At 43.8% G+C, this 13,596-nt stretch overlaps 1 protein-coding gene across 5 annotated transcripts; it reads right to left on the bottom strand.

The window, feature by feature from the left end:
* Positions 1–8: 8 nt before the first annotated feature.
* asxl2 (ASXL transcriptional regulator 2) lies at positions 9–12,812 on the bottom strand. 5 transcript variants are annotated; one of them, XM_035168078.2, is made up of 13 exons: positions 12,657–12,812; positions 11,266–11,348; positions 11,047–11,049; positions 10,216–10,324; positions 9,822–9,963; positions 8,479–8,597; positions 7,459–7,579; positions 7,187–7,300; positions 6,378–6,538; positions 6,109–6,205; positions 5,920–6,025; positions 4,613–5,345; positions 9–4,440 (listed from the first exon to the last, which is right to left on the bottom strand). In XM_035168078.2, the coding sequence occupies exons 1-13, from the start codon at positions 12,711–12,713 to the stop codon at positions 2,695–2,697; spliced, it is 3,591 nt and encodes a 1,196-aa protein (XP_035023969.2). In that variant the 5' UTR covers positions 12,714–12,812; the 3' UTR covers positions 9–2,694. The 5 variants fall into 5 exon arrangements, with proteins under 5 accessions (XP_035023969.2, XP_035023971.2, XP_035023972.2 ...); XM_035168080.2 differs by having other exon boundaries at positions 7,187–7,249; XM_035168081.2 differs by having other exon boundaries at positions 7,187–7,246.
* Positions 12,813–13,596: the final 784 nt, after the last annotated feature.

Genomic DNA, 13,596 nt, shown 5'->3' with positions numbered 1-13,596 from the left:
AGAAGTGCTTTTCTCTTCATTATTTATTCATAATAGTCTATGACTTTTGATAAAATACACTTTGCTTACAAGTGCTGATTACTATATTACATTCAACCAGAGTTTAAAATGGAGACAAAATGACACGAGACACGTTAAAAAAAAACTAATTCACCTGTAGTGACGAACGTGACATTTAAAAAAAAGAAACGGTGGTGGTAGTTTCTACGTGCACACACACACACACACACACACACACAACAGGTGAGTGTGACAGTGACCTTGAGGAGGAGGACGACTGCTGCTGCTCCTGGGTCATGTTTCAGTCATTGTCAGAGATGTGAGCTGCCGTTTCTGCTGCGATTGAATATCTTCGTTAACTTTATTGTCGCAGCGCAGTCCTGTCCCCCCCCCCCTCCCCCTGCCTCCTCCACGTGAGCACACACACACTTTTCTACCATCACGTTCCACCAAGATAAGACCTAAATATTCAAAGAGGGGATAGTGAATTAGCTTCGTGTTAGAAGAATCAGTTTTTTTAGTGACGTGACTAAACTACATCTGTGGAAACCTCTCCAGATTCTAGCTCTACAATCTGGAAACCAACTCTACTAACAAACAACACCCCCCCAACTCCCTCCTTTATATCAGAGACGATCAAATATTGATTTGGGATTAATCCACTGAACTAAAGATTGTGCTTTGAGTTACACACATTTTGTTTTCATTGGGTGGTGACACAAAGGTAGATGGCTACAACACATTGGACAACATCCCTATGGAAAAATACACAATGAATGGATGTGTTTAAAAACTTGGGCCGTGCAGAGAATCAGTAATTCTCTGTTTGGGGGTCTGTCCGGTCACAACTAGATTATAGGAAAAAGCGGACAGCCAATATATTATTATTATTATTATTATTATAGTAAATACCCTGTTGATTTGTCAAAAACAATTAGCAAATAGATTTTTTTTATTTATATTAAAATATATTAATTAAAATATATTACTTTGATTAACTAGTCAGACATCAAAAACAAGTTCGGATTATTTTTTTGTTTTCTTAAGGTGACTTTGGCATATTACCTTGGAAATGATTGCTATTTAAAAAAAAAAAAAAAACTTACTTTGCACCACTGAAATATAAATGATGCATCTTAAATTTCAGTAAAAACGAGCACCGGGAAAAACCTGCGGCAGGAACACTTCTCACTGGCCTTTCTGCACATTAATGGGTTTGTTGTGTTGACAGGATCATAAAGCATGTGCTGGTTCACTGTTGTACACCACACACACACACAGACACACACATTGTGCGTGACACAGCATCATTCTGTGCTTGTAACACTTCATAAAACCACATTAACACGGAGGGCTGCTCCCCCAGTTTGCAGGAAAAAAGGGCCGTTTGAAACGTTGACATGTGAAATGTGGCACCTGCCTGTTAGTCGGTGTCGCGTCCAAATTATTCCTCCAAAAACGTGCTGTGCTGAATCATTTCAGAATAAAGCATTTTAGCACAATTTACTTCTTTTTCTCCGCTTCCCCACAGTGAAAATCGTTTTTTGTAATAAACAAGCTGGATATGCTTGAGCGAAGTGTACTGCACCGATAAAATAAAATCTTTCTACATCTAGGTATATATATCATACATGAGCAAATATGTACAGTGAATAACCCCCCCCCCCTCCGCTGTCGAGTGTTTTACTTTGCCACTGCTGATCCATGTGTACAGACACACACACACACGAGGAAACCCATATCTAGACGATATCTACAAACTTTTTGGGGGTACAAATAAAAGCAGGTTCATACGATAGGAAGTGACGTTACATCTCAACCATGAATGGAAAAGACTTGATTTGTAAAAACGTTTTTTTTTAAACATATATATATATATATATAAATGATTCTTCTTTTTCCGTGTGTTTGGATTTAAGTGCTGTACACAGTTATCCTCTCGTCTCCAGGTGGCTTTCAAGTGCTTCAACCTTCAGCAGTTAAAAACAACGCGATTGTTGATTCTTATAAAGTCACCGTTCAAAAATTTCCATATTATTAATATTCTCCATCTAAAACTATACACGTTCTTTCTAGTTCTTGAATCTGAGTGTGTTCAGTAATAAATGTAGAGTTTTTATAATAAAAATAGTTACTGTAAGTTGCACTTCCCTGCCATGCGTGCAGAAATGCCAAATAGGAGGTTCTCTACAACCCATGATTATCATAAGCGCCCTTTTTTTTGCCTTTTAATCGCGACTGATTAGGCCCAATAATAATAATAAAAAGTGTAAGTCTAAAACACAACAGTCATTACGTTCTACAAAAATAGCAACATTCATTTTCCCTCCTTTTTTAAAAACTACACACACACATATACATATACATATATATATATATGTATATTAAAAAATATATATAACACTAATCCTAGCCAAGTGCAAACATTGCCAGATTGTATCTTTGCCACACATCTGACACTTTACTCATCTGATTGGAAACTGATTCGACATTTCTACCCAAACGATTGCACAAAACAACTTCTCTCAGACGTTGGTGAAACAAAAGACCATCCAGTGTAAATCCTCAGCTTTCCAACAGCGACCACACCCACACACACACACACGTGCTGGCTGTTTTCTCTGGAGCGTGGTGAAGATGCTTCATCCCGTTCTGCACCGATCCTGCATGAACCGCTTCTGGTTCAACTTCACGTCATCGTACCACTAAACACGAGACGCACAGGTTCGAGGGGCCGATGCAGTCGTCATGGCAGAAGGCGCCGCAGCCTTTGCACATGATCATCGCCTTCAGTCGGCAGTAACATTTAGACTGCACGTCCTCCATGTTGGAGCCCTCGATGAAGGACTGCTCAGGCGAGGGCTCGCCCTGGTTGCTGTGGTCTAACGAGTGACCGGCGGGTATGGTGGTGACGGTCACCGAGAAGGACATGACACTGCCGTGGACGCCGCTCCCGTCGGCCTCGGACGAGGACGCGGAGGAGCAGGTGCCGGCGGTGTTACGGTTCAGAGTGTGAGGTACGGACATGCTGATTGTGCCACCGAAGCACGAAGCTACCACAGGCTCCTGATTATCGAGCGTCCTCTGGGTTTGGAAGGCCGGCGGCTGCTGGTGACCGGGGTCCACTTGGGTAAGATATGGCTCGGAGTTTCCTTGATTACTATTGCAGAGTTCGAGGTGCCTTCGGTGTGACTGAGAAAAGGGGCTGGTGTCTTTGGCTGTCACACTGGTGCTGCTGTGGTCGGCAGCAGCTGCACTCTCCTCTGATCCAGGTTCAGTTTTTACGTTGGAGCCGTGTGGAAAACTCGCTGCTTCTTCTGACTTGGTTAACGTGACTCCCTGCTGCTCCGTTTTAACCCCGGAAACAGGAGAGAAAACTTTCCTGACTTGTTCTTCTTCCTTCGCCACCGGCTCTACTTCTACGTTTTCCCTTTTGAAACCAAACACAGACGTGTTGGGGATGGCAGACTGATGCAGTCTTTTACTCTCTGGTCCTCGGCCGTACGTGGACACGTTGAGCAGGTAGTGTCCTGTCATGGCGGGCCTGGGAATCCTCTTACGACCCAAGAAGCCCACGCAAATCCTGGCCTGATGATCCTCTGCATGCACCAGTTGATGGGCCTTGAACTGAGGCCCCAACACTCCATAAGGCTGGGGCTGCTGGACCTTCCTCTGCATCAGAGCCTGGAGGATCTGTTCCTGAGTCTCCTTGTCAGGAAGTTCCCTGTGATGTCTCGAGTATTCTGAGAAAACTCCCGCTCGTGCTGCTGTGTTGAACTGGTGGGACATGTGCATATCAGCCCTGTGCTCAGCAGAGTGGGACGTCTTCCCCTTACTCCCAGAGGGTAAGTTGGGCATCTCCACTTCCACCTTGGACTGTGGCTTTGGGAGGATTTGCTCCAACGGAACCTCTTTGCCCTGCAGGAGCTGACTGACCAGTGGGTTGTTGGCCGGGATACAGGAGCTGGTCCGGGTTGAGGATCCACCAGGAGCTGGGTTTTCCTGTCCCTTAGGTTGCACAGATAAAGATTGTGTTGAACTATTTTGAGGTTTGTTTGAATAAGATGTGTGAGACGCGTTTGGGCTAATCTGACTAAAGGAGTCCAGTGGTCGAGAAGGAGGAGGACTGCTCTGATGGCCGGTGGAGGTGGATTGTAACCTGGTTGGTGTCTGTGGGGATGTTGGGCAGGACCTGGGTGAAGGATGCGTCTGCTCACCACTGCCTCCTCCTGGACCCGGGCCCGGCACAGCTCCCTTCGACGCAGACGACACCGCGGCAGCCGCCGTTCGCTGTGCTCGGGCGAGCTGAGCTTTGGCTTTGATGTCAGCCAGAGTGCGAGCACCAGTGCGGCCCGGGCTGCTGAGCGGGGCGGGGACTGGGGTTCTGGGTGAGACTTGGCTTGGTGACACAGGAACGGAAAGGATTCTTGACACTGGGATCTGAAACGAGAAAAGAAAGACATGTTAGAGAACAATTTCTAGATATTCATATATATAATAAATGAGAAACTAAACGTTTCTCCACAGCAGCTAAACAAACTACTTTAGGCCTCGTCTACAATACTGTGGATGTTTTTCGATACTCAAGACAGACGGATCAGACGAGACTAACCTTGAGTGGTGGAACCCTCGGATTTGTCGCTGCCGTCGGTGTTGCAGGGCTGGATATGGACGATGCTGGCGGGGAAACGGAGGAGACCGAAGACACGGAGGAAACTGAGGACATCCGTGGCCTTTTCTCTGGTGTCAGCTCACCCTCCGTCTCACTGACAGATTTTCTTTTCAGAGGCTCCGCGGGGCCACCGGGCTCAGGGAGGACCTCTTCGCTCTCAGCAGGTTTAACCGCAGCCATCGGTGGATCCTTCTTTAACTCTGAACTGCCCTTTGGGGGGGGAGGGCTCTTCTTCACAGGTGACTGGGGCAGATTGGTTTTCTCCTCCTTCACTTCTTCTTTAGGCTCCTTCTCAGGCAGCGAAGCCACCGCTCTCCTCTCAGTCCGACTCTCTACTGCAGGTGTTCTCACTGCAGGTGTTGGCTCCGTCTGTGCCGTCGCGTTCAACCTCCGATCCTCCGCGTACTGCGAGCGCCGTGTCTTCATGGGCTCTATGGTGGCCACTGGCTCTTTCGCAGCGGGCGATGCTTTCAGAGGCTCCAGTGACGATGTCCGTGTTGTCTTCACGTCTTTAGCAGCAGCATCAGTCTGGCTGCTCTCCTTTCTGCCCTTGGCTTCCTCTGATGCTTGAGTGGCCAGCCTTGTCTGATGAAGGGGAGACTGGGGCTTGGCAGACGCCTGATTCTGATCAGCCTTTGTCAGCTCTTTGGATTCTTCATAGCTGAGCCCAGAACTAAACAGAGAGGAAAGTCGGAAGACAGACAAAAGTCAAATGTGGTCTTTGTTAAAGTGAACAGATATATATTTATCAACGAGGTTTTTACAGAAACTGTGTGTATTTGTGTTCGTCAGTAACAACATACTAAGAACTATATTTTCAACTGTAGAATGGTTTTGTAGATTAAACATTATGTTATCTGTTTACTTTAAAAAAAAACTTTGTCTTGAAGCAATATGTTGTTGCTGGATACAAAGCAATTTTACATTTACAGTTTACAATGTGATGCTGTAATTCTACAAATAATATAAGTTTGTTTACCAGAAGAAATCCTACCAGGTATGACTCTAATCCTGTAAAGGGGAGGAGCTGAGGGAGGTGTGTGGATCCTACATCTCATCCAACTCTAAATAAATGCTCCTACTTAATAACAATGGATTTCTGTAATTAGCTTTAAAAAATAGAGAAAAGAAAAGATCTTATGAATAAATGGGTTTTAATTTGAAAGGAATTGTCTTTTGGCGTTCGGAAAATCTAAAAAATTCAAGCAAGAAATTATCAAAATTAAAATAACTCCTGGAGAACCTACCTTTCACCGTAATAGTTTTCGAAGAAGGCCTCCTTCCAGAGCTCGATTTTCTTTTCCTTCTCAACTTCTTGACGCATTCGGAGCTGCAACTCCGGCGTGAATTCCCCTGTAAAGAAAAAATTTGAATAATTGTATTTTAGAATTCTGTTAATTCTCTGTAATAATCAGTTGAAAGAAATTCACACTTACCCTCAGACAGTCTCTCCTTCCAAGACTGAGCTGCTGATGTGAAGAACTCGTTGTTTAAGGCAGAACTAGTGACCTTGAGAAGGCCGTCGATACAAGCCTGTGGAGAGGAGGCACAATGTTATGACACAATCTACATCTCTGTGTCAGCACATCGACTCTGTGCTTAACTCACATACACAACGGTGTAAGTCCAGTTTCTAAACTACATTGAGATAGTTGAGAAGTTCTACAGTGATAATTTAAAAGAAGCGTTAAAGGTTTAGAGCCACCTGCCGGTCAACTTCAGGCAGAAGTTTGAGCAGCCTCTGCTGGCAGTCTGAGGGCAGGACAGAGAAGGTGTGCTTGTTGATGATCGCCCGCAGGTTGGTGTTCACCAGGATCGAGTCTGGAGTCTCCACGTCGATGTTACACTTGGTACGTTTGATCTGCCCTGCAAGACAAAACAACACAGATATATTAGTCAAGACTCACTCCTGCAGCTGACAACTTGTTGTCACATAAATTGTTGTATAATGTCCCTTGTTCCTGACGTCTAGAGAGAAAGCATTTAATTCATACTAACTACAATCCAGCAGGCACGTGTAAGTTTGCAGAAAACTTATTTTGAAACAGTTTTTAAAAAGAGAAAAGCCAGTGTTGCTCTCCTTAAACAAATCACTAACTCCATTCAGGGAACAAAGAACATTAGATCCTATTAAAGCTGCAATTTGTTAAAAACAGATAATAAATGTTCAGCTTTATATCAATAAGGCCCACAAACAGCCAGACACCCAGGGTTTTATAAAATGCTACTCAAACATAACAAACAGTCCATTTGTTGGGGTCTATTTTCAGTGGATTAATACACATTTGGTCATTAAATGTGGGATCGACTCAAAATAAACTACAGTGTCTGATTTAATTAAGAACATGAATGTGACAGTGTGGTTTGTGATGCTCTACCAGGCTTTGACAACACTGGGCAATACGTTTCATAATTAGTTTCAATCTTTTTTCATGGGATATTTTCGACATCACCAGCTCTTTCCCTTATGATGTCCAAACCCCTTGACTGAATTAAGGCAGATGTCAGACTGACCTGCACTGAGGCGACCTGCCCTCTGTGGAACCTTCCTCGGTACGACCGGATGGCTTAAGTCTGCTTGGAAAGACGAAGAGGAGGAAAGGCTCTGAGAAACTGCAGGACCGAGATCTGTGTCTCAGGCAATTGTATAAGAAAGGACGAAAACCAAGGACTGCATCAGTCATTTACCTTTGAAACTGTGTGAAATATCATACAATGAACACTTGAGGGAAAATGACACCTCTGTTCCTCATATTCCATTTGACAGTATAACAGCTACCACCTACCAGCCTTTGTAGTTATGTTGTCAGCCATGTCTTTGATGGTTTTCAGGAGCAGTCTGGGACTGGAGGTGGTTGGCATCCCCCCCTGTCTGCGCTGGTTTCTCTGCTGCTGCTGCTTCAAGGCCTGAAACAGAACAATGAGGGAACAGACAGCAGGGTGAGAAAAAGAGTGTGAATGTGTGTAACCCTCTGTTTCCCTGCAACTACTCAACTGCAGCCACTTGTCTGGTTGAATAACAGCTAAATAACAGCAGCAGCAGCAGCAGCAGCAGCAGCAGCAGCAGCAGCAGCGGAACCCAGGATGCATAACAAAAGCATAAACCATCTCCTCGTAAATCTGTCGAGACGTCAGATCACCTCAGAGGCACAATGTCAAAAGGGTGAAGAAAAAACGTCTGTTTGAAACGTGTAGGAAGTCCCTTGAGGACATTTTACACGATGTCTCTCAAACGCTAATATTTCAGACCAACAGTTGCCTTCTAGTGTTGCCTACATCCCATAAATGAATAAACATTGTTCATTGTTACAGAGCTGAAAATCCACACCAGCACAGATGGAGTGAATTACAAGCTGTGCGACCATTTGGTATCAAATTAAATGGAACACAAAATACACAAAGCAGCTGATAGAAAAGTGTTGAATGGGTGGATTATGAGAACATAATACTGTAAAACCTGCTAAAGGCAACTCTCACAAACACCTCATTGTTTTTAAATAGTCTGCAACAGGGAATTGGAAGATAATGTTGACTTTATCAAAAATGTGTCACCAAAAAGTTTAGATATGTGAATTTAAATATGCAGAGATAGATAAATCTGAATATGCATCTTGGTATATTACAGCAAAATAAAATAACACGTAAGTATATTTCGTGAGGATGTATGTGTGTGTTACAGAAGGGTGTGGCAGGAACTCATAACCTTTGAGATGCATGCTTACACACAAAGTACATACGTCAACTCCATTGAGAAACTACTTGAATGCAAGAAAAAAAGAAAAGAAATAAGAGCCAAATTCCAGTACCTGTTTCAAAGCTTTCTTGCTGTGTTTCTGCGAGGGAGAGATGAGCTTACTGGAGGGGACGGAGGGCGACGAACATCGAGGCTGCGGCGACGACGGCTGCGACTGCAGCTTGGAGGGAACTACGAAAAGAAAAGAAGCACAAAACAGATGTTACAAAATACACTTCCTTAGGGTGGTGTTCAGACTTAATCACATCGTGCTTTTGTGTTGATGACACTGAAACCAACACAGTGCACAAAGAGGCAGATTACATTACCTTGCTAAAATTTCACATCACTAAAAAAGCACTGAGCATCTCAATAGGAAGATTAGTTATAACAACCCCGCCTCCTCTGCTGTCTATCTCCAATAAAACATCTTTTCTACATACCGTAGATGTCCCCCTTGTTTCCTTTTGATGTCGCTTTATCTGCATTTGACTTTGTGGCTCTTTGCATTGATTAGTTCAAAAATACCACATTATCGGAGTCCTCCCACTTGCTTGGCAGCTCCTAACGTGTGCATTATGAGGAAGTGTGCACGGGTCATACTGCAAAAATACAGTTTCCTGTTTAAACAGTCGCTTACGAATATTCAAGAGGCAGAGAAAAAATAATGAGAGTCGGTGAGAGCACAGCCTGAGGAAAACAAAATAATTGGCACTTGACGAAAAGGCTCAATCAGGAACAATCAGGTGCGCGATTCACAACCGAGCTAGGATTTGACTCCACGGAGCGAAAATCTGCTGCAATGCGATCACCGTGTGCGGCCTGCAGCTTCCCTGCTGACAGAAAACATTACGGACACAGCTTGTTTCTTTAAAGACAAAACCCACCTTCTGCCATCATCATGTTTGATGCTCTGTGCATATTCCAGGGAAATATTGGTTGATGAGATGGTGTCATTTATGTTTGTGAAGTGGTGAAGCCACTTTCCCTCAACTTGCCTCGTCTACCGCTTCTTCAGCTGGTTTCCTGTGTTTCCGCAATGAGTTTTAAACAGCTGCTGAGACGGGGCGTCAACTCTTACTGCCATAATACAGCTCAGAAACCAATCAGTAAAAATATACCCATGTACAGAGCTATGTGCCTTCGTTAATATGTTATTATCGATCAAGGTGCTGGAGAAGGAAATATCTTTCTTTTCTTATGTTTTTTTTTGTATTTTCCTTAAACAATAAACTCTATTTTATTTGTAAAATCTGCAAGAAGTATTAGCTGAAAATCTGATCAAGCTTTTTCCAGACTATGCCAACAAGTATCAGGTTTAAGAGATAGTCAATTAACGTTGCCAAATAAAATTACTTTAACTGATGCAGTGATGTACAATGTGTTAGTAATGATCCTGTAACCGGTGCACAGTACCTCTGCGCATCCACCGTCCTCTCCTGCCCTCCTGGGAGACGGCACTGCTGTTGTTCTCTGAGCTTCTGGAGTCAGAAAGGGTATCGCTGCTGTCCTCCGAGCTCTCCTCAGACAGCTCCTTCGCCACGTCTGAGATGTCCTTCTACATTAGATATAATAGAGCGCATTCAGTATAATGTTTTAAGGTGGATAGATAAAGCAGAGGAAGAGCCGAGCAAGAAAAAAAAACGCTGTGTCAAGTGTACAGTCATCTCAAACTTCAAAACTTATCTGACAGTGCGGATTTTCTGACTAATCTTGATTAGCTGGTCATGTTTATTTTTTCACAGTCAGCACAATTTTTTTAACTGGAAGCGCTGAGTAATAAAATCTGCTTCTTCTCAGTGTGACGAACCTTTAATGTGTAGACTCCCATTCTGCCTGGAACTTTGTAGAAAATCCCCTCCTCGCCACGAGAGTTTGTGTGCAGCATCGCATTCAGACATGCCAGCGGTGAAGTTCCACTGGATCATGGGAGAAAAATGCAAATTACACATCTGTCCAACAAATCATTGCGCTGGGGAGAAAGACGCGAGAGGGGGTAAAAGGCTGGACTGATATCTGGGGAGGAATTGCCGTCATGCATCAAGAGGAGATGTGTGAGTTCGGTTCAGATTCACGTCAGTGGAGCTGTGGGAATATTTGCTCTATGTTTTAATGCGGAATCAGTTGCATAAAATTGATTCTAATCTAATCTCATCATTAATCAGGACTGATAATCTCAGATTAAAACAGTCTGATATGAACTTCCCTGTTGCATAAAAATCACATGAGGTCCAGTCAAACATCAGCTAAGTCAGGCAAGAGATCAGATATGTCTGCTTGATTGTTTGTCTAATTAATTTACATTATTGTTCGTTATTCCTTTGGATTATATCATGTAGCATTACTGAACTTTCCTAAATATAAAACAAAACCACTGTCATCAGATGTCATGTTTAGTTTTGTCACAAATATTTTTACAATAATGGAAAATACAATAAAAATGTAATGTTTTTATGCAACAGGTGGCTCTGGGACATCCATGTCAAATTAATGCATGTATGTGTAACACTGCGTCTTTATGCAACTGAATCTAGGACATGTTATTGTTAATAACATGCAAAAGGTCAAACCAAACAAAGTGGCATTGCAGTGAGTTTGGTTAAGGTAAGTGGGGTTGGGGGGGGGCTAGCCTTTTTCTTACCTTCTGGATGAGAACAGTGACAATGAAACAAAAAGAAATGAAACAATTATTAATTCTATTTGGAAATAATCCCGACTACGTGATCAAGAGAAAAGAAAGAACGTGATCAATCAATGACGGAGGGAGAACGCTGTAGCTCTCTCTCTCTCTCTCTCTCTCTCGCTCACTAAAGTGTAAACAGAAGGACATTCACTGTAGTGGGGGGGTGAAAATCTTTACCTTATTTCTTTAAGTCTTTCTCTCTGGATCACCTGCAAGATCTCTTTATGGCTCATGGGCGTGTTCGGGTATTTCTCCAACACCTGCAAACAACAACGCAACATTATCCAGGACCCATAATGCAATTATACAGAAGGATCTTCATTATATTAACAGTATATGATCTCAACCTGCTTAAAGCAATAGTTAAAGAAGAAGTTACTTCTATTGTATTGGATTTGGCCGCAACGCTGTTTACCCCTGAGACTCCAGAAGTGTTTTGTGGACTCACACACTTCACCCACCACCTTCATTAGCATAGTGCTGAGTAGATAATGAGGGGATTTTCATTTTTGGGGTGAACTAAAACCTTCTGACAGCTCCTTTAATTGTGTATATGCAGGATGTGATAGTCAGAATAATCCAGACCACAGATATTTTTGAGATTATTAGATTTAGACGGAAACATGACATGATGCTGGATTCTCTCTCTCTGGGCAAAATGCACATAAAGGATGTTGATTCAATAAATAACAGGTGATCATTACTAAGATATTAACTTGTGCAGAACCACAAACATGTCAACATGAGCCGAGAGCCCAAAACCTTTCACACCATCACAAACACAAACATGTGGATTTCAAAGTAACTGTGATGCTTTTTACTTTCCTCTCTTCTTGTTGATCACTAAACTAATACTTTATGGATGTTTACAGGTATCACTACTTTGAAATCTACGTTGTGTGAGCGTGACATCAGCTGTGTGGTGCAAAATGCATCATCACAAACATGACATCTCCACCAGACAACAACATAAACCCCAATTATGAGACAGCTGATTGGGAGTTTTTGACATTTTCAGCTCGTTAGCATGCTAGGCTAGGCGGCTAGCTGGGCTGCTAGCCACATTCATTTGAGTATCTAACCAGACGTTAGCGTGGATTAGAGATAACAACTGATCCACGTGCTGTGCGGAGTGACTTGTAGGACATGTTGGTGAATGAGGACTGTGCGTGTTCCTGCTTCACGCGCTGCTGCTCGCGAACACAACTTGTTGACGAGCGGAGTTAGCACTAGCATAGCGTGCTAACGCGGCTTCTTTACTTTCGAGCCGTGACAGACGTGTCACCCGCAGCAAACCACGCACAGCAGGGGGGGGGAGGGAGGGAGAGGAAAGGGGGGTTGGAGACGTGCTTCGGTGCGGGGAAACTGCGCTTTCGTTTCGCCCCGCGTTTGCGCTCAACCTGCGGGAGGGAAAGAGCGAGGCGGGGGACGGCGGCGGCGGCGCCTCCGTGTCAACACGGGCCTTGCGCGGCGGGCGTACGCAACATTTCTGCTCCGGCAGCGGGTCATGAACTCATCAACACAGTTTGCACGAAGTGGGACAAAACAAGCGCAACAAGCGAGAGTACCGTTTTAGCGGCTTCCGCCCACGTCCTGCCCTTCTTCCTCTTCTGTCGCTCCCTCATCCTGGCTCGACCTGTCGGGTTCGTCCGCCTCGGTGGAAATGTTGCTGTAGTTACCGCGTAAGATCCACTCGGTCTGCCATGTTGGACTTACTGTACAGAGTCATGTGACCGCGAGGGAAACGTCATCTTACTGTATATAGACCCCAGGTTCACACACACACGGACACACACTGACACACACACGTGTTTATTGTAGCTGTCAAACGCAGCTCGGGACCAGGAAGACAGGAAAACTGCAGGAGATCATTTCAGTTTATTTGAGTAAGCACATGGACTTTGCACGGTTCCTCAGCTGTGTGGGGGGGAAAAAATAAGGCAGCAAATCCACAGCAAGCTTCCTTCACATTTTGTTTTGTTTTTTTTGGCTCACGGTTACAGTAGCTACAGATTCAAGCAACAGTTCATCAAGCATTTTAGTTAAACGTGAAAAGTTAGGGGCCCCCGATCACGCTCCATCTCTGGGGCCACTGGAAATAAAGACACAAGGGAGGAGAGGAAGGATCCAGCTTCAGTTAAAGATTCAGTGTGTGAGATTTAGGTGAAAGGGATCTATTGGCAGAAATTGAATATGAAATAATCCTAGTGATGTTTTCACGAGTGTGTTTGATCTAAATCGCACAAATTATTGTTTTCTTTGCCATAGAATGGACCCTTTATATTTAAAAACTTTATATTTACACATAAGGAGCGGGTCGTCTCCACGGAGGCCGCCATGTTTTTTAAACAAACTAAACACCTTTTGAGTTTTTATGACAACTGAAGTTTACCACATGTTCTCTCTCATGTTTGGAAGGGGAGGGTGAGGTGAGGGGTGTTTCAGCTGCAATGTGCAACTTCACCACTAGATGTCACTGAATTCCACACACTGAACCTTTAAATACAC

The sequence above is a fragment of the Hippoglossus stenolepis genome, chromosome 10 (assembly GCF_022539355.2).
Source record: "Hippoglossus stenolepis isolate QCI-W04-F060 chromosome 10, HSTE1.2, whole genome shotgun sequence".
Lineage (NCBI taxonomy): Eukaryota > Metazoa > Chordata > Actinopteri > Pleuronectiformes > Pleuronectidae > Hippoglossus > Hippoglossus stenolepis.
The sequence above is the reverse complement of the archived record's forward strand: the minus strand, read 5'-3'. Positions and strand labels throughout refer to the sequence as shown.